The sequence below is a fragment of the Schistocerca serialis genome, chromosome 2, assembly GCF_023864345.2.
Source record: "Schistocerca serialis cubense isolate TAMUIC-IGC-003099 chromosome 2, iqSchSeri2.2, whole genome shotgun sequence".
NCBI lineage: Eukaryota > Metazoa > Arthropoda > Insecta > Orthoptera > Acrididae > Schistocerca > Schistocerca serialis.
The window spans coordinates 1,089,384,601-1,089,412,505 of NC_064639.1; the positions used below are offsets into that span (position 1 = coordinate 1,089,384,601).

Below are 27,905 nucleotides of genomic sequence, written 5' to 3' on the forward strand. Positions count from 1 at the left end.
TTTTAAAATGGCTTAAACCTGTTAATTGAAGATGAAAGGAGGCTGAGACATTCCTAGAACCAAACCGCTGTTGCACCCAAATCGTTATCTTCAGTCCAAGGAATATTTTGTACTTGTGTTCCTTAGATTGAGATGTGAAAGCTATTTTTAAGTTCAAGCAAGTTCTGTATACAACAGACGTTTCGTATAGGTTTCGCTGTAACACACTATTTTAATCGATAATCGAGCTGATTGCACTGAATTTAATGTAATCAAGGATCGTTCAGTTTTCCATGGAAGTTAAAGGAGGCCATCTGACTTACAAACTACTTACTAGTTTTCTACAATTCTGCCTACCTTTCAGAATTAATTTTCACCTGAACTGATATAAGTAATCCCTGCCAGAGAAAATAAGCAAGCTGCTACAGATAGACAACAAGGCTACCATGTATGGTATAAAAACCAACACTTCTCCCATTACTGCATAGAGAGGCCTCGCAGACACACAAAGTGCTGCAAGCTTGGATGCCTACAAAGTATCCGAAACGTTTCATTACGTGGTTGGTTTCACAATCAAAGAGCTCCAGTCTGTGTGCAGGCGCTAGAAAACTTCAGAAAATGCAGCAAGACAGCTGATGGATCATAAACATCCTCATGTTGATCGGATGTAGTTTCCACGGAGGGTATGATATCATTGGCGTAGTCCCAAAATGGTGGTCATGAGTGGGAACGATTCCTATCACGCCACACTTGTTTCTACTAACCCGTAGTAACCAATCTCTACGCTGTTGACATAAAAATGCAAATTCCGTCTCTCGGAACAATCAACTTCCCTAATTTAGCACCACAACAAGCACTCTAACCATTATCATTTCTCTCTTCCACGACATGTATTCTTTGTAGAAGAACACACAAATTGTTCTTCGGATCCTATGTCCACCTGTGCCGCGGGTACATTCACTCATTCTCTCGTAATGTCAGGATTGTTATGTTTCGTAACTTCCGAATATCGTGAGAACCTCAGCACTTAAATACGACTATTGTCTCTCACAGAACTATTTCTATGCTCCCCTGGCTTCTCAGTCGTTGCTCAATGCGATGAAACTTGACACTGTACAGCTAACTGGATATTTCTGAACACAGCCTTCTGCACTGATTTCATAACGTTGGAAGCGTGGCATACTATGCTGCTGAAGCATACCTCACAAACTGCTGTCTGTTCCACGCTACACGGACGATCGTTGATGTTCACTTGGGGGCTGGCGTGGGTTTGGCATTGGCACAAATAGCGACCATATGCAGAGAACCTCACAGCCTTTCACGTAGCAATGACGAAATAACGAAGTAAAGGCAACAATAGGCCACAGAAGAAGTTTCTCGTCCATAAGATCCACGAAGACGTGAAAACCATTCAGAAAACTTTAGGCGAACGTATTCACAAGAAACATGTGTCTTTAGGCATGAATTTTTTCCAACAACTTCCGCAGACATCGCTCAGGTAATGGTAGGACCATATTTTTCAGTCCCTGCCACAGAAGCGCAGGATCTAGTTTGCCGCTGCGGCTTTAAAGGAATAGGACAGGTGGGATAACCAGCAACACGGAGAAGTACAATTTCGCTCTCTGCCTGCAGGAGCTTCGTTTGTACTGGCTCTTGCAAAGCTGCTGCCAAGCAGGATGGAATCGAGACCAACATTATGCGAAACATAGTACATGAGTGGTAAGAAACCCGAATGCAGAGCTCCCAGTTCGGTGACGGAGGATATCCCTGAAATAAGGGATTCTACCCAGCAGGGCACACACACAACCGCTGTCTGACTTGTGTTGCAGAAGCAATTACATGTCATTTACGGGTCACAGGAATGTTTAGATGAACTGCAGTAGAGCACTCTTTCTAAAGGAGCCAGTGTGTATATAAGTACATTTCAGTCGTTGGCAGAGCCATATTGACGTATGCACACATGCAGTGGGGATACAGTTATCTGTTTCGAAAAAACAGCGACGTTCAGTGACCTCACTTTTTATGAGAAACTGTCACGGTAATTTTAAATGGTTTAAAGGCCAAAGGTCTAGAGACTATTAATATCTCTTAACTGCGTTTGTCGTAGGTCTTGCAGAATCGGTAGGGCGCTACGCCTGAAGTCGCACAAAACTTCCGAGAAATGAGATATGGATGCCGAACGTTCTGTTTGACTGACTGTACTATAAAGGTCAGCTAAACGCGTTACACGGTCCGGATTCTATGATGGAACTTTCAGCTAATAGCAGTGTGATTCAGGTGGTTGGTATGTTTCAGATTGCGGTACAAGTGGAAGTGGCTTCTACTACGGAACGAAATGGTACAGCGCTAAAATATTGCATTTTCCTTCGCGGAGTCAGACGCAGAACGCTATTTGATGCCTTACCAAACTCACATCACGCGAATGGTTAGACCATGAGTTATTCGTTTCTCATTTCTTAGCCTAGCCAGCGAAATTTAAATTTCGGGCTAGCGACTATGATCTTCGCATGTAATACGACTCGGGCATTCTTGTAGTTAATGACAGTTAATAGCAGGTCTCCGCGGCTGTAGCTGGTCCAAGAGGAAGCAGCCCCATATTATTTTTGGGCGTTCACCACTTTTCGCAGATAATGATGTATTATAGTTCCTTCTGAAAACTGCGCGGCCTTAATAGCTTACACGCGCCCAAAAACGTAATTTTGAAGCACCGTAAATGTCATCCACGCAGTTTCGCAGAATAGATTACGTGGCCGCCGCTTTATAATTTTCTACCAGCACTACGTAGGCACTTATTATAGATGTTACGCCTTTACTTAAATGGTGGAGAAGAACTGGCTTTGAAAGAATGACATTAAATCTTTTTTTGTTGTTGTTGTTGTGGTCTTCAGTCCTGAGACTGGTTTGATGCAGCTCTCCATGCTAATCTATCCTGTGCAAGCTCCTTCATCTCCCAGTACCTACTGCAACCTACATCCTTCTGAATCTGTTTAGTGTATTTATCTCTTGGTCTCCCTCTACGATTTTTACCCTCCACGCTGCCCTCCAATGCTAAATTGGTGATCCCTTGATGCCTCAGGACATGTCCTACCAACCGATCCCTTCTTCTAGTCAAGTTGTGCCACAAACTACTCTTCTCCCCAATCCTATTCAATACCTCCTCATTAGTTACGTGATCTACCCACCTAATCATCAACATCCTTCTGTAGCACCACATTTCGAAAGCCTCTATTCTCCTCTTGTCCGAACTATTTATTGTCCATGTTTCACTTTCATACATGGCTACACTCCATACAAATACTTTCAGAAACGACTTCCTGACACTTAAATCTATACTCGATGTTAACAAATTTCTCTTCTTCAGAAATGCTTTAGTTGCCATTGCCAGCCTACATTTTATATCCTCTCTACTTCGACCATCGTCAGTTATTTTGCTCCCCAAATAGCAAAACTCCTCTACTACTTTAAGTGTCTCATTTCCTAATCTAATTCCCTCAGCATCACCCGACTTATTTCGACTACATTCCATTATCCTCGTTTTGCTTTTGTTGATGATCATCTTATATCCTCCTTTAAAGACACTGTCCATTCCGTTCAACAGCTTTTCCAAGTCCTTTGCTGTCTCTGACAGTATTACAATGTCGTCGGCGAACCTCAACGTTTTTATTTCTTCTCCATGGATTTTAATACCTACTCCGAATTTTTCTTTTGTTTCCTTTACTGCTTGCTCAATATACAAATTGAATAACATCTGGGATAGGCTACAACCCTGTCTCACTCCCTTCCCAACCGCTGCTTCCCTTTCATGCCCCTCGACTCTTATAAATGCCATCTGGTTTCTGTACAAATTGTAAATAGCCTTTCACTCCCTGTATTTTACCCCTGACACCTTCAGAATTTGAAAGAGAGTATTCCAGTCAACATTGTCAAAAGCTTTCTCTAAGTCTACAAATGCTAGAAACGTAGGTTTGCCTTTCCTTAATCTTTCTTCTAAGATAAGTCCTAAGGTCAGTATTGCCCCACGTGTTCCAACATTTCTACGGAATCCAAACTGATCTTCCCCGAGGTCTGCTTCAACCAGTTTTTCCATTCGTCTGTAAAGAATTCCCGTTAGTATTTTGCAGCTGTGACTTATTAAACCGATAGTTCGGTAATTTTCACATCTGTCAACACCTGCTTTCTTTGGGATTGGAATTATTATATTCTTCTTGAAGTCTGAGGGTATTTCGCCTGTCTCGTACATCTTGCTCACCAGATGGTAGAGTTTTGTCAGGACTGGCTCTCCCAAGGCCGTCAGTAGTTCTAATGGAATGTTGTCTACTCCCGGGGCCTTGTTTCGACTCAGGTCTTTCAGTGCTCTGTCAAACTCTTCACGCAGTATCGTATCTCCCATTTCATCTTCATCTACATCCTCTTCCATTTCCATAATATTGTCCTCCTCAAGTACATCGCCCTTGTATAGACCCTCTATATACTCCTTCCACCTTTCTGCTTTCCCCCCTTTGCTTAGAACTGGGTTTCCATCTGAGCTCTTGATATTCATACAAGTGGTTCTCTTTTCTCCAAAGGTCTCTTTAATTTTCCTGTAGGCTGTATCTATCTTACCCCTAATGAGATAAACCTCTACATCCTTACATTTGTCCTCTAGCCATCCCTGCTTAGCTATTTTGCACTTCCTGTCGATCTCATTTTTGAGACGCTGGTATCCCTTTTCGCCTGCTTCATTTACTGCATTTTTATATTTTCTCCTTTCATCAATTAAATTCAATATTTCTTCTGTTACCCAAGGATTACTACTCGCCCTCGTCTTTTTACCTACTTGATCCTCTGCTGCCTTCACTACTTCATCCCTTAGAGCTACCCATTCGTCTTCTACTGTATTTCTTTCCCTCATTCCTGTCAATTGTTCCCTTATGCTGTCCCTGAAACTCTGTACAACCTCTGGTTTACTCAGTTTATCCAGGTCCCATCTCCTTAAATTCCCACCTTTTTGCAATTTCTTCAGTTTTAATCTACAGTTCATAACCAATAGATTGTGGTTAGAGTCCACATCTGCTCCTTTTTGCAATTTCTTCAGTTTTAATCTACAGTTCATAACCAATAGATTGTGGTTAGAGTCCACATCTGCTCCTGGAAATGTCTTACAATTTAAAACTTGGTTCCTAAATCTCTGTCTTACCATTAGATAATCTATCTGATACCTTTTAGTATCTCCAGGATTCTTCCATGTATACAACCTTCTTTTATGATTCTTGAACCAAGTGTTAGCTATGATTAAGTTATGCTCTGTGCAAAATTCTACCAGACGGCTTCCTCTTTCATTTCTTAGCCCCAGTCCATATTCACCTACTATGTTTCCTTCTCTCCCTTTTCCTACTGTCGAATTCCAGTCACCCATGACTATTAAATTTTCGTCTCCCTTCACTGCCTGAATAATTTCTTTTATCTCATCATACATTTCTTCAATTTCTTCGTCATCTTTTTTTATGAAACTCATAAACCGTAATCTGCTACTATTTGTTTTAGTGTACGTCAGGTGACATTATAACGTGAAAGAATATCCAGTTAACTGGTTACTATGGCAGCGTTTGATGAAACAAATATCATGAAATAGTTTTTGAAAACTGTTACAGATCACACTTAATACGACTTACCTGTTGAATATATGAAAAAATTTCGCCTGTCTTTCAAACAGAACTAGTTACATTGTAATATGCTGAAAAGCACGAAAATTTGAAATTCCCCTATAAAAAGACCTTATGATTTCTTATGCTTGATGGTTTGGATAGGGAACTGCACTTTTATCAGTTCTTCACGTCTTTTAGTTATGTACGTGATAAGATATTTTCATTTGACTATTGCTGGTACAAAAATGGTAACGCACACAGTAGATCTTATACCTAAATCAGCTTTTCCAAAAGAGTAAAATGCACGACTCCATACTGTCGTGTAGTGGACTGCCTGGATACCAACCTTGTACATGTCGAAAGTAAAGACATTATTTGCCTGAGATATGTTATGCAGGGCGACGTTCACTTCCTCTGCCATTTTTTCGGCGGTCTGCAAAAATAAAGGAACACAAATTATAAGAATGCACTGAGGAAGTTGATAAACAGTCCGAATACATTTATATCCAAACATGCTTTCCATACTGAGAATTACGTTAAGTTACACGGAAAACTAGAAGAATAATATTCGGCAAATACAATCCACATATATTAACTTACCGATGATGTATGTATTCGTTTTACTAAGTTCAGTATACGAATGGAGAATGGAAAATGTATACCTTTACAAATACTGGGGACAAACACTGTGGCTTATAGGGTGGTGATAGAGGAAAAATGAAGGCAATGAAGTGACGCACTGTGAGGCAATTGAAACGACGTATTGAGTGCGACTGTGTTGACCGTGTGTCAAGGTATTTTACTTGCTGGATGAGTAGTCTATTGTCTTGACCACTGTATTTGATTAATAAACATTGTACTCAGGGCAGAATGTCGTAAATGCAAAAATTTGGTGACGTTAAATGAATTTCAACAAGGTATTTTTGTGAATGTGGAATTGGGAAACTACAAATTTGTAGCGACACACAAATTCATGTCCAGTACCCTTGTAAAAATGATCTACCGATTAATAAAACTACTACTACTACTATTACTATTACTACTCCTATTATTACATTATATGTCCAGATGATCTGAGAAACATTGACTGTTATTTAACCAGCTAGAAAAGGCTATACAAGGTTATTGTATCGTTGTCCAACACGATCTATCCATAGGTGTATTAGTGACCCTATGTTGGTGATCCTATACACTGGATAGCTTCTCCTGAGTGTTTTCGATCCATTTCTCGTATGTGCATTTCTGTAACAAACACTGAATTCAGACAACTCTCATTCAGCTGAAATTAAAGAAAATGATGCGACGGAACCGAAAGATATTGCGCAGCGCTTGAGACACTGTTATCATATTCGGCTGAAATTTCACTCGAATGTGCTTCTGGACATCCTGGTTTACATAAATTGTAGTTTCCATAAACAATGTGAATACTTGAACTATTCTTTAAGGAGACCATTCCTTCAGATTGTTCAAGAGAAGCATGAGTTTCAATGGGACTTTACATCTCGAAGAGTCAAAGACAAATTAATTTACTGAAATGCAAGCAGAAATAAACATAATTTATGAAGATAGATCACAATTTGTTCTTCAGCGTAGTACGAAAAGTACTGTAGAGTATTATTTACCTTGGTTTCATTATTATGTTACCTTCGCTATGAATTTCGGTGGAGGACATGGGTTGCATAAACATATTATTGTGGCAAAGATCTTTAGGGAAGTTTCCCGATACACAAGTGGGGCAGTCGGGTGTTTTCAAGGATTTAGTGGATGGAAATGTAAACGAAGCCATGCAAGGTTGCTACAGCACTGAGCATTTTCCGCAAGAGCAAAGAAAACATTCAGACTTGTAATACAGTCCTATAACCTCTTTATGTGAGTTCATACAGTTTGACAAACGAGTGACATTGTTTCGATTACTGCCACCTTCAGAGTAACAATACTGTGGAAAAGTCCACTATCCCACATGAGAAAAACTAAAGATCGACTTTCAGGAGAAACAGAGCATCCAGTTTCGAAGACCGTTGTTATGTACTGGAAGACATTAGGATCATGTGGCGCCTTAAGCCGCTATTACAAAAGCGACTTTTTTCCTTTGAACTGACTACTCGTGACAGGTGAGTTTTGTGCAGTGCCTCTGGGGTTTTATCCTTGTCACGATTGGTCGTTTTGGTTTACACCTCAGCGCCAAACTTGTTGTGAGAGCTGTCTGCTGTGCAGTTTACCACGTGAAGTGAGGTTGTGAGGGACTACACTTTCCACGAAAAATTGAAATGTAGCGACACATTGTAGCCACAGACAATGGCAATTAGGGAAACATCCCCCCAGGCTGTGGCTAAGCCATGTCTCCACAATATCCTTTCCTTCAGAAGTGCTAGTTCTGCAAGGTTCGCAGAAGAGCTTCTGTAAAGTTTGGAAGGTAGGAGACGAGGTACTGGCAGAAGTACAGCTGTGAGGACAGGGCGTGAGTCGTGCTTTGGTAGCTCAGATGGTAGAGCACTTGCCCGCGAAAGGCAAAGGTCCCGAGTTCGAGTCTCGGTCCGGCACACAGTTTTAATTTGCCAGGAAGTTTCAGTGGTAATTGGGTTTATCTCTGCGGAAAACAAAATCCATAGATACATGAAATGTATTCGGAGTTGCGAATACGGGCAACCATCAGCTGTATAATAGAATGACAACGATGGAAATTTGTGCACGACCGAGACTCGAACCCGGTTTTGCCGCTTTTGCGAGCAGCCGCCTTACCATTTTCTTTTTCCTTCGTTGAGCTCATTTTCTTCGTTATTGTTCGTGGCATTTGTTCGGGGCGGACGTCCCATGACATGCGTTCAAGTTCATCGTTGATTCATTCACTCATTTTTTTATTACAGAGGACAGCTAACGCCCCCTGATCGAACACGCTGAGCTACTGTGCCGGCAGCATTAGGCTATGCGAGTGCGACACACGGCTAGACCCAAACTTCCATATTACGTGAGCTTCATGTCTACAGCCTGTGCTCCTACAGCCATCTTATACATACAAAATCCAATGTCCTGACTGTTGACTTACTGACTCAACATCGCTCAGCCCAAACCGCCAGGGATAGAAACTAGAAATTTTGAGAACCTGTGTATCTTACAATGTACGTGTCGTTTAAGAAGGGATTTTTTTGAAATTTCATCCCTAAGGAGGTGAAATAGACGATATAGGTGTTTTTTTTTTTTTTAAATGTCACTATTAAGGCAATTTTGAAACTAGATCAATGAAAATTTGTATTTGGTTTCTCAGACAGAAATAAAGAAATACATGTTTCAGCATTTTTGGAAATTCAAATTTATGGGGGGTGAAATAGTGTGTGAAAGCTTTTTTTGAAAATATATTATTAAAGAACTGCTAAATTGTTTTTACAGTTACACCTATGAACATTAGTTTCTGACTTCTCGGTTACAAATTACAAAATTTATGTTTCACTGAATTCGGAAATTGAGCCCATAAGGACGTGAAATAGGGAACTAGATCTTTTTTATGAAAATATTTTATTGTGAAAGCATTTTTAAGCTAAATACATGAAAATTGAAATTTGGCTTCTCTGTTGGAAATAAAACACACGCATGTCACTGTTTTTGGAAATTCAATCCCTAAGGATGTGAAATAGGGTCATACTGATTCACGGACTCATCACCGCTCAGCCCAAACCACTAAGGATACAAACTTGAGGTTTGGAGAGGATGTGGGTCTTAAATTGCAGGCATCGTTTAAGAAGGTTCAAAATGGTTCAAATGGCTCTGAGCACTACGGGACTTAACATCTGAGGTCACCAGTCGCCTAGAACTTTGAATTACTTAAACCAAACTAACCTAACGACGACACACACATCCATGCCCGAGGCAGGATTTTACCTGCGACCGTAGCTGTAGCGCGGTTCCAGACTGAAGCGCCTAGAACCGCTCGGCCACTACGGCCGGCGTTTAAGAAAGGATTGTGTGAACTTCCACTACCAAGGGGGTGAGATAGGGTATGAAAGGCTCTTTGAAAGTATGTCGCTATTAAGGGAATTTTGAATCTAGATCTACGAAAACTGGTATTTGGTTTCTCAGTCAAAAAATAAAAAATGCGTATTTCAGTATTACTGGAAATTCACTCATTAAGGGAGTAAAATAATGGGTGAAAGATTTTTGAAAACAAACAATTACTAAAGAACTAAAGAATTTTAGGGCTGCATATATGACAATTGGTATTTGACTTCTCCGTTAGAAATTAAAATATATCAGTGTTCCTGGAAATTCAATGCCTAAGGGAGTGCAATAGGGGACGAAACTTTTTTAAGAAAGTATTTCGTTACATTAAAAAACTTTTAAAGCTAAACTTATGAAAAGTGGTATTTCACTTGTCTGTTAGATGTAAAGAAATATTTGTTAGGAGATGAAAGTTGCTATGGAAGTACCTCCTCAAGAAAGCAAAAAGGCATGATTAAGAGCCGGCCGGGGTGGCCGAGCGGTTCTAGACACTACAGCCAGGAACCGCGCGACTGCTACGGTCGCAGGCTCGAATCCTGCCTCGGGCTTGGATGTGTGTGATGTCCTTAGGTTAGTTAGGTTTAAGTAGTTCCAAGTTCTAGGGGACTGATGACCTCAGAAGTTAAGTCCCATAGAGCTCAGAGCCATTTGAACCATTTCAACCATGATTAAGAAAAACCTTGGACTCCTGCTAACAGAAGTACATTCGGAAAAGACCATGCTCACACGGCCTTAATTAGTGTGAAAAACTTAGGTTTTGTAATTTGTGAACAACATAAAAATTCGATTAAATAAAAGCCAAACAAAAAGTCTCTACAGGTCATACAGTCTACGCGAGGGAAGCAGCGAGCGCCAAGCTAGTTGTGTACAAGGGTCAATCAATAATTAAAGAGACAAATTGGTCTGGGGAAAAAACTGTTAGTAGGGCAAGTTTGGTACTTTTATGGCTTTAAGTTGGCATCACTGTTATGAGCACTGATCAGATGATGTATCAACATTGTTTTGTTTATAACCTCAAAAATACATTTCAAGATGGCGAGTCTGCTTGAAACGTCCACATTAGGTGAATAACGTTCTGTTATTCGTTTTATGCTTGCTGAAGGCGTGAAACCAGTGAATATATAGTGTAAAAGCTCTTAAGTTTATGGTAAGGTTGTATGAATCGTGCAAATTTTTACAAGCAGATAGAGCAGTTCAAAAATGGTCGTGACTCAGTGACTGACGAACACCGTTCTGGACGACCAGTCGCAGTTTCAACTCCTTCAGTTGAAAGTCGAGCTGATGACATTATTCGTGTCGACCGCCGTGTGACTGTGGAAATGATAGTTGATAAGGTTCAAGTTAGTACTGGTACAGTTAAAAACATTATCTGTAACAAGTTGAAGTACCACAAAACATGTGCAAGATGGGTCCCAAAGGAGTTGACGCGGCTACCCAAGAAAACAACATTGAGAGTGTGCACAGAGCTAAAGGAACGTTATGAAAGAGAAGGTGAGCACTTCCTCAACAAAATCTTAACTTGTGATGGAACTTGGGTTCACTCTTACGAGCCAGAATCAAAAAGACAAAGCATGAAGTGGAAGCTCACCAACTCACCTGTCAAGAAAAAATTCAAAACCCAAGCATCAGCAGGAAAAGTCATGTTGACCGTGTTTTGGGATGCTGAAGGTCCAGTTTTTTGTGATTATCTCGAAGAGCAGCATACAGTGAACAGCCAATACTACTCGTATTTGCTCTTAAACAAGGTGAAGCCAGACATGAGAGAAAGGCGTCTTGGATCTCAGAGGAGAGGTGTGATTCTCCAGCAAGACAACGCACGTCCTCATATTTCTCAACTAACCCGTGAAACCATCGATAAAATGAGCTCGGAAGTACTGCATCATCCTCCTTAAGTCCTGATATAGCACCTAGTGATTTCCATTCGACTGGCGCACTGAAAGTGGCATTACGAGGGAAGAGGTTCCAGGGCAACGAGGACGTGAAAAAGTTTGTAGGAAATTGGTTCAGACATCAAGATCGAGTAAAAAAGTTTGTAGCCCGTTGGAACAAATTCATAAATGTTCAAGGGGATTATGCTGAAAAGTAGAAAAAGTATTGTTTGGTACAAATAAACGTTTTTTTATCCAGACCAATTTGTCTCTTTACTTACTGAATGACCCTCGTATATTCCCGTAAACAGGAGGCATTTTACTTGGAACTCGCTTGCGCGGTGGCGGAGAATAAGTACGATATATTGCAGTGACTGTGTTACTCCGAACTTCGATGCAATGGTCCTTCGAACACGTATGCAACATTCAGAAATAACTACATTCACCTGCTAAAGGAAATACATACAAACACATCAAACAATATTTAGAAGGCATTAAACAGCACCCTTTCGCTTTATCCTTTGTATCTTGTTTCCTTTCTGTGTGCCAAATAACACAGAAAATTATTTATTTCGTTAAACAGTTCTAACATTTTCACTGTTGGAAATTAATTTCTACATCTACATCTACATCCATACTCCGCAAGCCACCTGACGGTGTGTGGCGGAGGGTAACTTGATTACCTCTATCGGTTCTCCCTTCTATTCCAGTCTCGTATTGTTCGTGGAAAGAAGGGTTGTCGGTATGCCTCTGTGTGGGCTCTAATCTCTCTGATTTTATCCTCATGGTCTCTTCGCTAGATATACGTAGGAGGGAGCAATATACTGCTTGACTCTTCGGTGAAGGTATGTTCTCGAAACTTCAACAAAAGCCCGTACCGAGCTACTGAGCGTCTCTCCTGCAGAGTCTTCCACTGGAGTTTATCTATCATCTCTGTAACGCTTTCGCGATTACTAAATGATCCTGTAACGAAGCGCGCTGCTCTCCGTTGGATCTTCTGTATCTCTTCTATCAACCCTATCTGGTACGGATCCCACACTCCTGAGCAGTAGTCAAGCAGTGGGCGAACAAGCGTACTGTAACCTACTTCCTTTGTTTTCGGATTGTATTTCCTTAGGATTCTTCCAATGAATCTCAGTCTGGCATCTGCTTTACCGACGATCAACTATATATGATCATTCCATTTTAAATCACTCCTAATGCGTACTCCCAGATAATTTATGGAATTAACTCCTTCCAGTTGCTGACCTGCTATATTGTAGCTAAATGATAAGGGATCTATCTTTCTATGGATTCGCAGCACATTACACTTGTCTACATTGAGATTCAATTGCCATTCCCTGCACCATGAGTCAATTCGCTGCAGATCCTCCTGCATTTCAGTACAATTTTCCATTGTTACAACCTCTCGATATACCACAGCATCATCCGCAAAAAGCCTCAGTGAACTTCCGATGTCATCCACAAGGTCATTTATGTATATTGTGAATAGCAACGTTCCTACGACACTCCCCTGCGGCACACTTGAAATCACTCTTACTTCGGAACACTTCTCTCCATTGAGAATGACATGCTGCGTTATGTTATCTACGAACTCTTCAATCCAGTCACACAATTGCTCTGATAGTCCATGTGCTCTTACTTTGTTCATTAAACGACTGTGGGGAACTGTATCGAACGCCTTGCGGAAGTCAAGAAGCACGACATCTACCTGTGAACCCGTGTCTACGGCCCTCTGAGTCTCGTGGACGAATAGCGCGAGCTGGGTTTCACACGATCGTCTTTTCCGAAACCCATGCTGATTCCTACAGAGTAGATTTCTAGTCTCCAGGGAAGTCATTATACTCAAACATAATACGTGTTCCAAAATTCTACAACTGATCGACGTTAGAGATGTAGGTCTATAGTTCTGCACATATGTTCGACGTCCCTTCTTGAAAACTGGGATGACCTGTGCCCTGTTCCAATCCTTTGGAACCCTACGCTCTTCTAGAGACCTACGGTACACCGCTGCAAGAAGGGGGGCAAGTTCCTTCGCGTACTCTGTGTGAAATCGAACTGGTATCCCATCAGGTCCAGCGGCATTTCCTCTTTTGAGCGATTTTAATTGTTTCTCTATCCCTCTGTCGTCTATTTCGATAGCTACCATTTGGTCATCTGTGCGACAATCTAGGGAAGGAACTACAGTGCAGTCTTCCTCTGTGAAACAGCTTTGGAAAAAGACATTTAGTATTTCGGCCTTTAGTCTGTCATCCTCTGTTTCAGTACCATTTTGGTCACAGAGTGTCTGGACATTTTGTTTTGATCCACCTACCGCTTTGACATAGACCAAAGTTTCTTAGAATTTTCTGCAAAGTCAGTACATAGAACTTTACTTTCGAATTCACTGAACGCCTCTCGCATAGCCCTCATCACACTATATTTCGCTTCGCGTAATTTTTGTTTGTCTGCAAGGTTTTGGCTATGTTTATGTTTGCTGTGAAGTTCCCTTTGCTTCATTAAAAGCGATTTCGTCTCGTCCAGATAAATGTTCTGTAAAACGTAAATATCGGTACCTTTTGCTTTCCGATACTTCGTCTTTCTTGTGGGAAACACTAGTAGCAATATTACCAGGCCCTGGTGCAACCTTTGTAGTGTGCCGCAAAACAAAGCGGACAACAAACTGTATGATAAGAAGGGACAAAACCACGAAATCTGCTACTGCAATAGACTTGAGCCTGCGGGAGGACGACGGTTCAATCCCGCGTCCGACCATCCTGATTTAGGTTTTCCGTGATTTCCCTAAATCGCTCCAGGCAAATGCTGGGATGGTTCCTCTGAAAGGGCACGGCCGACTTCCTTCCCTGTCCTTCCTTAATCCGATGAGACCGATGACCTCGCTGTTTGGTCTCTTCCCCCAAAAAACCAACCAACCAACCAACTTGAGCCTGCCGAGAGTAGATTAACTTCGGATGTTAGCAGACGAGACCACACTCCTGTGATTCTGTGCATACGCAACCTGCAGCATATTTAGAATTCCACACTCGGCACAGTCACTTATCCATCCGCGGCGTGGTTGTCTGCTGACTTATACGCGAGCACGTGACGGAGGCAGCGGTTGATCGAAATGAAGTTATGTAGGGTGTCTACACCGAAATTCTCTATTTTTTGAGAGATTTAAAAACAGTAATTTCTCAGATTTGTCCGTTGAATGTAGAAGTACCTACAGTTGATGCCTAATTTTCGTCAACTTTTTGCGTCTTTGCAAATGTTTCCTTCTTGTCCATACAAGCGAAAATGGTGTGAGTTTTGGAGAAAGCGAAAACTGTGCTTCGGTATGTAAAGTTTATATTCATTGTTAAAGTGCAAAGGCAGCTTCGTCCTGTTCATACACTACTGGCCATTAAAATTGCTACACCACGAATATGACTTGCTACAGACGCGAAATTTAAACGACGGGAAGAAGATGCAAATGATTAGCTTTTCAGAGCATTCACACAAGGGTGGCGCCGGTGGTGACACCTACAACGTGCTGACATGAGGAAAGTTTCCAACCGATTTCTCATACACAAACAGCAGTTGACCGACGTTGCCTGGTGAAACGTTGTTGTGATGCCTCGTGTAAGGAGGAGAAATGCGTAACATTACGTTTCCGACTTTGATGAAGGTCGGATTGTAGCCTATCACGACTGCGGTTTATCGCATCGCGACATTGCTGCTCACGTTGGTCGGGATCCAATGACTGTTAGCAGAATATGGAATCGGTGGGTTCAGGAGGGTAATACGAAACGCCATGCTGGCTCCCAACGGCCTCGTATCACTAGCAGTCGAGATGACAGGCATCTTATCCGCATGGCTGTAACGGATCGTGCAGTCACGTCTCGATCCCTGAGTCAACAGATGGGGACGGTTGCAAGACAACAACCATCTGCACGAACAGTTCGACGACGTTTGCAGCGTTACATTTCAGATGTGACACGACCCATGGCTCTACCCTTCATTCGATCCCTGCAAAACCCTACATTTCAGCAGGATAATGCACGACCGTATGTTGCAGGTCCTGTACAGGCCTTTCTGGATGTAGATAATGTTCGACTGCGGCCCTGGGCAGCACATTCTCCAGATCTCTCACCAATCGAAAACGTCTGGTCAATGGTGTCCGAGCAACTGGCTCGTCACAATACGCCAGTCACTACTCTTGATGAACTGTGGTATCGTGTTGAAGCTGCATGGGCAGCTGTACCTGTATACGCCATCCAAGCTCTGTCTGAATCAATGCCCAGGCGTATCAAGGCCGTTATTATCGCCAGAGGTGCTTGTTCTGGGTACTGATTTCTCAGGATCTATTCACCCAAATTTCGTGAAAATGTAATCACATGTCGTTCCAGTATAATATATTTGTCCAATGAATACCCGTTTATCTTTATTTCTTCTTGGTGTAGCAATTTTAATGGCCAGTAGTGTAATGAGGCAGGAGTAGGCGCTACGAGGATAAAAGGCTGCTCGGAATGGCCGCGTGGTTTGAGGCGCTATGTCACAGACTGTGCGGCCCCTCCCGCCGGAGGTTCGAGTTCTCCCTCGAGCAGGGGTGTGTGTTTTCTTCTTATTATAAGTTAGTTTAAGCTAGTTTAAGTAGTGTGTCAGTCTAGGGTCCGATGGCCTCTCTGAAGAACAAGATGAGAAAGTCTGCCAAATGTTCCAATGAGGTCCACGCAAATCAATTAGTCAGGCTTCACGGAAACTTCAAATGCCACTTGCGACAATTCATAAAGTCCTGAAACATCAGTTGAATATGTAGTCATACAACGTGCTGATTCTGCAGGCCATAAAAGCCGATGCCAGACATCGGTGGCGTGGATTTGCATTTGAAATGCTTAACCGAATGTATCAGAATTCTGCTCTCTTGACAAGAGTAGTGATCTCTGATGAGGGCACATTCAAGTCTCTGGATCTGTAAACAAGCAAAACGTTCGCATTTCGGAGTCACAGAATCCTCACAGTAGCAGTCTAAAAGTGGGCGTACTCAGAAAGTGACCGTTTGCTGTGTCCTGATATGCGATAAGATACACAAAGTGATCAAAAGTATCCGGACACTCCTAAAATCATACGATTTCATATTAGGTGCATTGTGCTGCCCCCTACTGCCAGGTACCCCATATCAGTGACCTCAGTAGTCATTATACATCGTGAGAGAGCAGAATGGTGCGCTTCGCGGAGCTCACGGACTTCCAACATGGTCAGGTGATTGGGTGTCACTTGTGTCATACGTCTGTACGCGAGATTTCCACACTCCTAAATATTCCTAGGTCCACTGTTTCCGATGTGGTAGTGAAGTGGAAACGTGAAGGATCACGTACAGCACTAAAGCGTACAGGCCGATCTCGTCTGCCGGGCCTGTGGCCGAGCGGTTCTAGGCGCTTCAGTCCGGAACCGCATGGCCACTACGGTCGCAGGTTCGAATCCTGGCTAGGGCATGGATGTGTGTGATGTCCTTAGGTTATTTAGGTTTAAGTAGTTCTAAGTTCTAGGGGACTGATGACCTCAGATGTGAAGTCCCACAGTGCTCAGAGCCGATTTCGTCTGTTGACTGACAGAGACCGCCGAAGAGACCGGCGACAGGTGACATCTGGATCCACTGTAAGTACTATGACAGTTGGGCGGGAGGTGAGAAAACTTGGATTTCATGGTCGAGCGGCTGCTCATAAGCCACACATCAAGCTGGTAAATGCCAAACGACGCCTCGCTTGGTGTAAGGAGCGTAAATATTGGACGATTGAACAGTGGGAAAACGTTGTGTGGAGTGACGAATCACGGTACACAGTGTGGCGATCCGATGGCAGGGTGTGGGTATGGCGAATGTCCGGTGAACTCCGCGTGCCACCGTGTGTAGCGCAAATAGTAAAATTGGAAGGCGGTGGTGTTATGGTGTGGTCGTGTTTTTCATAGAGGGGGGCTTGACCCCTTGTTGTTTTGCGTACCACATCACAGCACAGCCCTACATTGATGTTTTAAGCACCTTCTTGATTCCCACTGTTGAAGAGCGATTCGGTGATGGCGATTGGACCTTTCAACACGATCGAGCACCTGTTCATAATATACGGCCTGTGCGGAGTGGTTACACGATAATAACATCTATGTAATGCACTGCCCTGAATCCTACATAACACCTTTGGGATATTTTGGAACGCCGACTTCGTGCCAGGCCTCACCGACAGACATCGATACCTCTCCTCAGTGCAGCACTCCGTCAAGAATGGGCTGCCATTCCCTAAGAAACCCGGCACCTGATTGAACGTATGCCTGCGAGAGCGGAATCTGTCATCAAGGCTAATGGTGGGCAAACGCCATATTGAATTCCAGCATTACCGATGGAAGGGCGCCACGAACTTGTAAGTCATTTTCAGCCAGTGTCCAGATACTTTTGATCACATAGTGTAGTTGGACAGTTACTCTTTGCTGAGAAAACTGTCACATAACATCGTCCCTAGAACTGTTATAGACGTTCGCTTTTCCCAAGGCTGAAGAAACACAACCGAACCAGTGGTTTCAAGAAGATGTTGCTTCACCTCAGGTCGATGAATGTTCGGAAAACTCTGAATCGAATATTTCCAGGACTCTCGATTGGACGACGTGTACCAATGAACAAACATTCTCGTTCTCCTGGCATCACACCAGTGGACTTTTCTCTCTGGGACTGCGTGAAGGACAGTGCGTTCGCCGGAGTAGTCTGGACCTCCAAGACCGTACTCGGACTGTGTTGGACCATCGCTTCGTACATGTTGCAGCGGACTTGGCTGGAACTTCAGTACAGACAAGTCATTTTTCGAATCACCGCAGGTGCTCACGTGGAAGTGTTTTGATTTGAAGTTGCAATTTTTTTAAACTCAACTTGACGTACAACTTATTTCTGACAAGGATATATATATATATATATATATATATATATATATATATTTCATTTACTTTTGTGTTGGGAGCAAATAGAAAATAGGACATTTCGGTGTAGACACCCCGTATTTCGAAGAAAATAACTTTACGGATTAGAGTTTTTCGTATCTATAGCTACTTAAATTCTCCAAAAGTCGTTGGAGAGTTTGTGGTGGAAGACAATTCATACCAATGTTACAGGATCTGTCCTGTTCCATTCACATACTGAGAAAGAAAGAAAAAGTCTCTCTGTACGCAATTTCATGCGGCCTTGTCTCTCTCACCTTATTCTCATAGTCACTGCTCAAGGTATACGATGGCGTCAGCAGAACTGTCACGCTGCATTCGTCGAATACTGGTTCTCTAACTTTCCCCAACAGGATTAAACTAGAATAACGCTCCTCTTCTGCTTTTCCTTCAAATATTCACATTCACGAGAATCTCTGTTCACAGGCTACACTAACCTTTTACGGTCCTGGCAGCGTGTCTCTGAATTCCTTCAAGTGCTTCCTGCTACCAAGGCATCTTGCTAACAACTCCAAATGGTGTAGCAGTACTCCATAATAACTGTGACTAGCGTCTTGTATGCGATTTCAGTTACAGATGCATCGAGCTTCTTAGAACCCTTACAATAAATCTAATTTTTCCATTTGCAATCCATATTAATGATTATACACTCCTGGAAATTGAAATAAGAACACCGTGAATTCATTGTCCCAGGAAGGGGAAACTTTATTCACACATTCCTGGGGTCAGATACATCACATGATCACACTGACAGAACCACAGGCACATAGACACAGGCAACACAGCATGCACAATGTCGGCACTAGTACAGTGTATATCCACCTTTCGCAGCAATGCAGGCTGCTATTCTCCCATGGAGACGATCGTAGAGATGCTGGATGTAGTCCTGTGGAACGGCTTGCCATGCCATTTCCACCTGGCGCCTCAGTTGGACCAGCTTTCGTGCTGGACGTGCAGACCGCGTGAGACGACGCTTCATCCAGTCCCAAACATGCTCAATGGGGGACAGATCCGGAGATCTTGCTGGCAAGGGTAGCTGACTTACACCTTCTAGAGCACGTTGGGTGGCACGGGATACATGCGGACGTGCATTGTCCTGTTGGAACAGCAAGTTCCCTTGCCGGTCTAGGAATGGTAGACCGATGGGTTCGATGACGGTTTGGATGTACCGTGCACTATTCAGTGTCCCCTCGACGATCACCAGTGGTGTACGGCCAGTGTAGGAGATCGCTCCCCACACCATGATGCCGGGTGTTGGCCCTGTGTGCCTCGGTCGTATGCAGTCCTGATTGTGGCGCTCACCTGCACGGCGCCAAACACGCATACGACCATCATTGGCACAAAGGCAGAAGCGACTCTCATCGCTGAAGACGACACGTCTCCATTCGTCCCTCCATTCACGCCTGTCGCGACACCACTGGAGGCGGGCTGCACGATGTTGGGGCGTGAGCGAAAGACGGCCTAACGGTGTGCGGGACCGTAGCCCAGCTTCATGGAGACGGTTGCGAATGGTCCTCGCCGATACCCCAGGAGCAACAGTGTCCCTAATTTGCTGGGAAGTGGCGGTGCGGTCCCCTACGGCACTGCGTAGGATCCTACGGTCTTGGCCTGCATCCGTGCGTCGCTGCGGTCCGGTCCCAGGTCGACGGGCACGTCCACCTTCCGCCGACCACTGGCGACAACATCGATGTACTGGGGAGACCTCACGCCCCACGTGTTGAGCAATTCGGCGGTACGTCCACCCGGCCTCCCGCATGCCCACTATACGCCCTCGCTCAAAGTCCGTCAACTGCACATACGGTTCACGTCCACGCCGTCGCGGCATGCTACCAATGTTAAAGACTGCGATGGAGCTCCGTATGCCACGGCAAACTGGCTGACACTGACGGCGGCGATGCACAAATGCTGCGCAGCTAGCGCCATTCGACGGCCAACACCGCGGTTCCTGGTGTGTCCGCTGTGCCGTGCGTGTGATCATTGCTTGTACAGCCCTCTCGCAGTGTCCGGAGCAAGTATGGTGGGTCTGACACACCGGTGTCAATGTTTTCTTTTTTCCATTTCCAGGAGTGTACTTTTTCGTCCTATTTGCTTTCGCTTTTTAATATTGCCCTTAATTGTGTATCTACGCGACCAATATTGTAAATTTTCAGCTCACTTTGTAATCGGGTGATACTGAGTTCCGTCTCTCTGTTATAGGCATTATCTTGCATTTATCCACATTTTAGTAAAGCTGCCGTTACGTGCCTCAAGTGGAAGTTTTGTTCAAGTCTTTCTACATTTCGTTACGATTGCCCTACGACGATACTTTCGTGTAGAATAGTACAATAGCTCTGCTGTTCTCATCTGATAAACTCTGATAGTTTGTGTATTACATTAGCGGTTCTATACCGTTTTTCATCGACACAGGTAAAGTCACTTTCGTTTAGGATGAACATAGCCGATTAGCCGTCCTGTATAACACACTGGGGACTGTTAATCAGACATTCATGAACCCAACAATATATCTGTGAAGATATCTCGAATGATAGTGTCTTAGTTTTCTTTTCCGACGATATATTACCGTGTCGAAGGGCTGTCAGAAATCTAGGAAAATAGATTTAAAAAATGGCTCTGAGCACTATGCGACTCAACTGCTGAGGTCATCAGTCGCCTAGAACTTAGAACTAATTAAACCTAACTAACCTAAGGACAGCACACAACACCCAGCCATCACGAGGCAAATAGATTTAACAGGTTCCCCTGTTCTACCCTATGCAACACATGGTGTGTGAATAAAGCAAGTTGTGTCTCATCCGATCGATTCTTTGTAAATCGGTTCTATTGGAGATAAACTTCTTTTCCTAAGGAACATCGTAATATTTGTGCATAGAAAGTGCTCTGTGATATTGCAACATATTGACATTAGTGATATTGGTGTGTAAATCCGTGCATTCGTTCTGTTACTTCTTTTGTAAACAACACCTGCGCCCTTTCTCATTCACGGTGAACTTGGCTGAGCGAGAGTTTCTCTTTAAATGTATTAAAATGAGCCTCGTTCCACAGCATATTCAAGGAAAAACCTAACAAGAGTAGGTGTGTGTAGCACCGCTGATTACACTGTGCAACTAATTTTCATTTAAAATTTGGAAGTTACTTGTATTCAGGTTTTCTACATCTATTTATACGTAATGCGAGGAAAAATAACCATTAAAAATACCTAACTACAGCTGCATAAATACCTGGCCTGTTTTATGCCACCAATATGCCAATACATGTTGATTTCAGTAGCAATATACACTTGAAAATTTCCATAAAGAAAACTTGTTAATAATTGTGAATCCCTAAGGTGAAGTTTCACCCAAATAATATGGAACAGTTGCACTTATAAACTTCAATACACATCAACTCACAAAATTACTGCATTAATACAAAAGAAACTGAAGAATTTTCCGTGTTTTTACAGTTTCTTCTAGAAATTATCTATTATCCATTAATCCATAAAGAAAATAACGGTAGGTACCGCTAGACAGACTACAAGAAACACTTTCATCATCATCAATGATCTGAACTGACTTTTCCAGAATTTGGTTTATCGGTCATAAGTTATATCTGGACCATCCCCGGAATAGTCCCACAGTCGTATATCGAAATATCAAGAGGCCAGTTCCCTACATAGCTCTTCGACATGACTGAAATCTTTTTGTGAAGCCGCTCACCGCGTTCGTTAGGAACTGGTCCGCAATTTTCAGGGAACAAACAGAGTTGTGCACTTGTGCACGAAGGAAGTATATTTCTGAGACATGTTGCAGTCAAGCTTTTAATAACAAGACAACAGTTCATCCACAGGGCCCTTATGATTTTTGGCTCTCTTATTTCGTAAGAAACTGAATTCCACGCCGAATTTGATTTCTGCAAGTTACAAAAGAAGAGGCTTTTGGTCGGATTTTTTAAGATTCTTACAGTTCATCGTTCAATACTAATTTTTTGCACCAGTTCCAAATCTCTTTTTGGAGTTAGCATTTTTATTAACAGTTTGTCTTGTGGTAACGTCGTCTGATAGGACTTTTCCAAAATTCAAACTAATTAAGAATTACCTTAGGCGCACTATGAGACAAGCACGACTCAGAAACTTGTGTAGCTAAAAGTATCGATTCTGATGATGTAAATTCATAATTTGCCGAAAAATAGATGAAAGGAAGAAAGCTGCATGTTATACACACATATCACTAACGAAATTTTTGGTTATTTGACCTGCTTCACTATTAATAAGCTATACTTTGTTATTAATAAAAATCCGTTTAACTTATTTGTTGCCATTCATAAAAACTATTTTCAAAGTAGTTAACAGTACGCGTTGATTACATAACCACTAGTACCAAAACGTTGCCTGTTCAAAAAGATTATTTGATGTTTTTGTGGGATTAGTAGAAGGAGGGGGGGGGGGCGGGGGGGGAGGCTGTCGGAGGAGGGGTTGTCAAAATTGCGCGCTGGGTGCCAAACTACCTAGCTATGTCACTGCACAGAGTACAGGTAGAGGCATAATGAAAATCCAACCAACAGGAGTCTGTATATTTCTGGACTCTCATTCGGGAGGACGACGGTTCAATCCCGCGGCCGGCCATCCTGATTTAGGTTATCCGTGATTTCCCTAAATCACTCCAGGCAAATGCTGGGATGGTTCCTTTCAAACGGCACGGCCGACTTCCTTCCCCGTCCTTCCCTAATCCGATGAGACCGATGACCTCGCTGTTTGGTCTCCCTCCCCAAAACAACCCAACCCCAACCCTCCTACATATTTACTTTCCTTCGAGCAATCATACATTCATACAAATTTCTGAAACGACAACAACTCCTCCATCGAATAAGTAATTCCGAAATGTTATCGTCAACAACAATGTAGAGATTAAAAAAACATACATACTACAGAAAGTAAGTTGCACATATCCTCCCACGATAGGAGCATTGTACAATAAGAGAAACGCATTGTTAGAAGAAAGCAAAAGTGCTGCTCTTCTTGTAGACATACTTCTGTAGCAGTACGGATAACAGGTACATCACAGTGTGGGAGCGAAATGGTTTGCAACTGCAAACGTACTCCATGGATGCGAGACAGTACGATTCTTGTGGTAAAAACTTCTAAATTGTATACAGATTAACGTGATCTTCTGGCGGTGTATAGACCAAATGCAGTGCAGCGTCCAGCCGAGTGAATTGGCGCCAACAATTTGATTGACCTAGTAGATAGTGCCGGAAGTTCCATGCAGCTTTTCGCGGATGATGCTGTAGTATACAGAGAATTTGCAGCAGTAGAAAATTGCAGCGAAATGCAGGAAGATCTGCAGCGGATAGGCCCTTGGTGCAGCGAGTGGCAACTGACCCTTAACATAGACAAATGTAATGTATTGCGAATACATAGAAAGAAGGATCCTTTATTGTGTGATTATATGATAGCAGAACAAACACTGGTAGTAGTTACTTCTGTAAAATATCTGGGAGTATGCGTACGGAACGATTTGCAGTGGAATGATCATATAAAATTAATTGTTGGTAAGTCGGATGCCAGGTTGAGATTCATTGGGAGAGTCCTTAGAAAATGTAGTCCATCAACAAAGGAGGTGGCTTACAAAACACTCGTTCGACCTATACTTGAGTATTGCTCATCAGTGTGGGATCAGTACCAGGTCGGGTTGACAGAGGAAACAGAGAAGATTCAAAGAAGAGCGGCGCGTTTCGTCACAGGGTTATTTGGTAAGCGTGATAGCGTTACAGAGATGTTTAGCAAACTCAAGTGCCAGACTCTGCAACAGAGGCACTCTGCATCGCGGTGTAGCTTGCTGTCCAGGTTTCGAGAGGGTGCGTTTCTGGATGAGGTATCGAATATATTGCTTCCCCCTACTTATACCTCCGGAGGAGATCACGAATGTAAAATTAGAGAGATTCGAGCGCGCGCGGAGGCTTTCCAGCAGTCTTTCTTCCCGCGAACCATACGTGAATGAAACAGGAAAGGAAGGTACTGACAGTGGCACGTAAAGTGCCCTCCGCCACACACCGTTGGGTGGCTTGCGGAGTATAAATGTAGATGTAGATGAAGGCTGCACCGCCGTGGATGGTGCCGATCGCGAAGGAAGACCATCGACATCGATCACAGACCACCATGTCCAGACAGTCGGCAAGCTGAAAGAACGTCGGGGACGGGGAGAGAGATTTTCCAATGGCAAAGATGTTCACACAGTGGTTCTTGAACGTTTCCGTGACCAAGGAGCGAATTTCTGTTAGAATACACATTCCGTCATCAGATATATCTCATAAACCAAACACATCTCTATACACTCATTTTCAGAAAAAGGCAGAACACCTTGAACTACTAGCTACAGGACGTTCATGTACACATAAAATGTACATTAGTATGTTCTGCAGAAATGATTAGCTTTTGAGGCCCGCGGGTTCAAGGTCAACATCGATACCGCGGCACAACACCACCTACCGGTAAAATGAGCCTGCCTCTCGTTGTCGCTATAAACCGAAGGTAATGCATAAGTGTTACTTGAGCAGACGTGCAGGCTCCCTCGTAGACGTATGCGCGAACTGTTCCGTCAAATCAGAGTGTTCGAAAGAGGGCGCATTATTGGCATGCGAGAATGTGATGCATCCATCCGGTAACTTGGTGCTCGTATGGGACGAAGTGTTTCGGCTGCGCAACGGGTGTGTGCAGAATGGATCACGGAGGGCAGTAGAACACGACGATACTGGTCAGGTCGCACCACCCAGACGCCCCCCTCCCCCCGGAGAAGGTAGACACCTTATCCGAATAGCACTGCGCGGCAGATTTATGTCTTCCTCAGCTCTGGCGTAACAGTGGAAAAGTGTAACGCATCGTACACTATCAGGAATGAGAGACCGTGGCCGATTATTACGACGTGGCTTACGTGCGTGTCGTCCACTTCTCCGTCTACCTTTAATAGAAACATGTTAGACAGCTTGTAACACCATAGCTCTACTGCTCTACTGCTTAATTTTGCCTTTTTGTTTTATTTAATATTACATCGTTGAGTTTCTGTAAATGTTGTTGGATTGAATCCATACCATCGAAGTGTTTATTATATTCTCTGTTATAAACTTGATGTCTTTTGGAGTGTGAGAAGTTTGACCTATGTAATATATACGACATGAGCAAATGATATGTTTTTCTTTCTCACTTAATGTCTATGGTTACCTTTGAGATTGAATAATTTTGTTTAAATAATTTTTTCTCGAAATACCAATATGTGCAAATGTTCTGATTTAATTAATATGTTTGGCTGTTGTTATGTAATTGCTGATCCTCACTTAGGGTTCTTTTGTATGTAAAAGGTGTTGTGGTTCCCCTGGGGAACGGAAGCATGCAGCGCTCACAAATTGTGTTTGGCCTAGGTAGAAAAGGTGGAATTAAGAGTCAGGCGGAAACGAGCTACCAAACTGTGAACTGCCCATGTAAACCAAACTGTGAACTGCCCATGTAAAAGTTGTATATTGTGCTGGTTCCGAGAGAGGCTTTTCCTGACGCTTTCCAATGCCTCGGATGGATGGATAAAGAGCTGGAACTATTCTGAAATTGGTATCTATCATCGCCACCAAGAAATGACAGGGTCCAGGAATTCTACCTGCAAATCCACCTACCAACATGCAATCGCCACCACACTGCGCAGTCACTGTAATGGAACACCATAGTAATGTACAGTGAAGGATCAGCTTATTGGATGTGTTAGTGTGCTCAAATATAAGGTAATTTATAACTGAATTTACGTACCTACCTCGATTTTCTTTTTCTTATCATAACACCTCTCAGGTTCCTCTCCGTTTGAGCTAAAGTGATTACCGAGTTTCCTTATTGAAAGGACATTAAAGCCTAGTGTTTTAACTAATTACTGCCTCTTGAACATAGTAAAAAGAAAGTTAAAGCTAATGTGGCAAGAGAGTGAGTTAAAGTAAATGATGCTTGCTGAAAATAATTTTCCTATTAAAACTGATAATTAATATGTTGTTGCCAACTTCAAAATTAAAAGTTCTTAAAACTGAGGCTTATAAAGTTTTGCTAGTAAATGATCACATTGCTGCCTGTTGTAAATCGCAAAAGGTGAGTCAGTATCTTAAAAATATGTCAGTTTTGTGTCTCACTGTAGTAAAAGTTTAAAACTGCAATTGTGGAAGGTTAAATACTCATACTTGCTAAGCACTTGCTTCTTTTGTGTATTGAAAGTGCATATTAATAGTGTGATAGGATCCACAGTTTATCCTTTATGCTCATGATAAATAACAGCTAATTGAAAGACCACTATTTATGAAAACAATAATTTCTTCATTCAAAAGACAGTGAGAAGTAACCTGTTAGTGAATTCCATTTAACTTTCATTCTAAAAAGAGAAGTATTTAGCTGAGAGAGACCTAACCTGTGACCAGTTCATAATTTTGCAGTGAACTACATTTACAATTTTATGTCAGCTAGGAAAATTTTTGAAAAGTAATACTGAACCTATGTCCAATTTATGATTCTACAGTGAATATTAATAGTAATATTATAAAGACCATTGAGTTTGAATAAGCACTGAAAGTGATATTATGTAGTGTTATAAGGTTATAATTATGCAAATAGTTTGTTCTGATTTGTTAGCTCCAACCTTAATCTGAACATACTGTATTCAGGTGCCAGAGTTCATTGCACTCGCGTGTGGCAAAGTATAGGTTGTGTTTGTCCGTTAAAGTTACTCATACTTATTTACTTGAACAAGAATGTCAATCATTCTCTTGCCTAATTATGCTGGCGACCGTTTTCCTTATTCTTTGAACAGTGTAGATAGGTAAAATACTGTTTGTTACTGTTTAAATATTTACGTAATTCTCACTTTCACTTCCGATAAGCCACCTCCATTAGGTACAACACGGTCAATATAACAAAATTCCTCTCAGAGGGTAACACTGCTCTGCTTCTTTATACTACAATTGCTTGAATAAAAATAATTTCATTATACGAACTGCCGCCAGCTTTGAGGTTAGAGTATAACAGTAGCAGACGGTAGTGTTATAAGCTATAGTGTAGAACACCGTCACTGGGGACAGGAATAGCATCAGATAGTGTTTTCGAAAGAATCCGGGTTGTGTTTGTTCGAAAACAATGGCCGCATTTTGGTTCGCCGCAGACAGGCGGCATCACAGTGACTGCATTCGCACAAGATATAGAGCGCCAACTCAAGACCTTACGGTGTGGGGTGCTGTTGGGTACAACCACAAATCACTGCTGATGCGTGAACAGGGTACTGTGACCAGTATGATTTACGTGAATGACCCCCTGCAATCCGTAGCCACACCCTTTTCTGCACAGCACCCAAGACGACATTTTTCAGCAAGACAATGCGCGACCACATGTTGCTGCACGAACACGTGACTTCTTGGTGTCTCATGATGTCACCCTTTCGGCCTGGCCCGCCAGGTCACCAGACTTGTCGCCAATCGAAAATGTGTGTGATATGGTGAACTGACGGCTGCAGTTGGGCTGGGG

At 42.7% G+C, this 27,905-nt stretch overlaps 1 protein-coding gene across 7 annotated transcripts in view; it reads right to left on the reverse strand.

Annotated features, from left to right (window-relative positions):
- Positions 1-27,905, reverse strand: part of LOC126458537 (leukocyte elastase inhibitor-like) — a 342,121-nt gene that overhangs the window by 312,582 nt on the left and 1,634 nt on the right. For all 7 annotated transcript variants that reach the window (XM_050095648.1, XM_050095646.1, XM_050095643.1 and 4 more), the window contains exon 2: positions 5,950-6,036. In XM_050095648.1, the coding sequence (XP_049951605.1) occupies positions 5,950-6,024 (75 nt within the window). In that variant the 5' untranslated portion in view covers positions 6,025-6,036. The remainder of the gene's footprint in view (positions 1-5,949; positions 6,037-27,905) is intronic.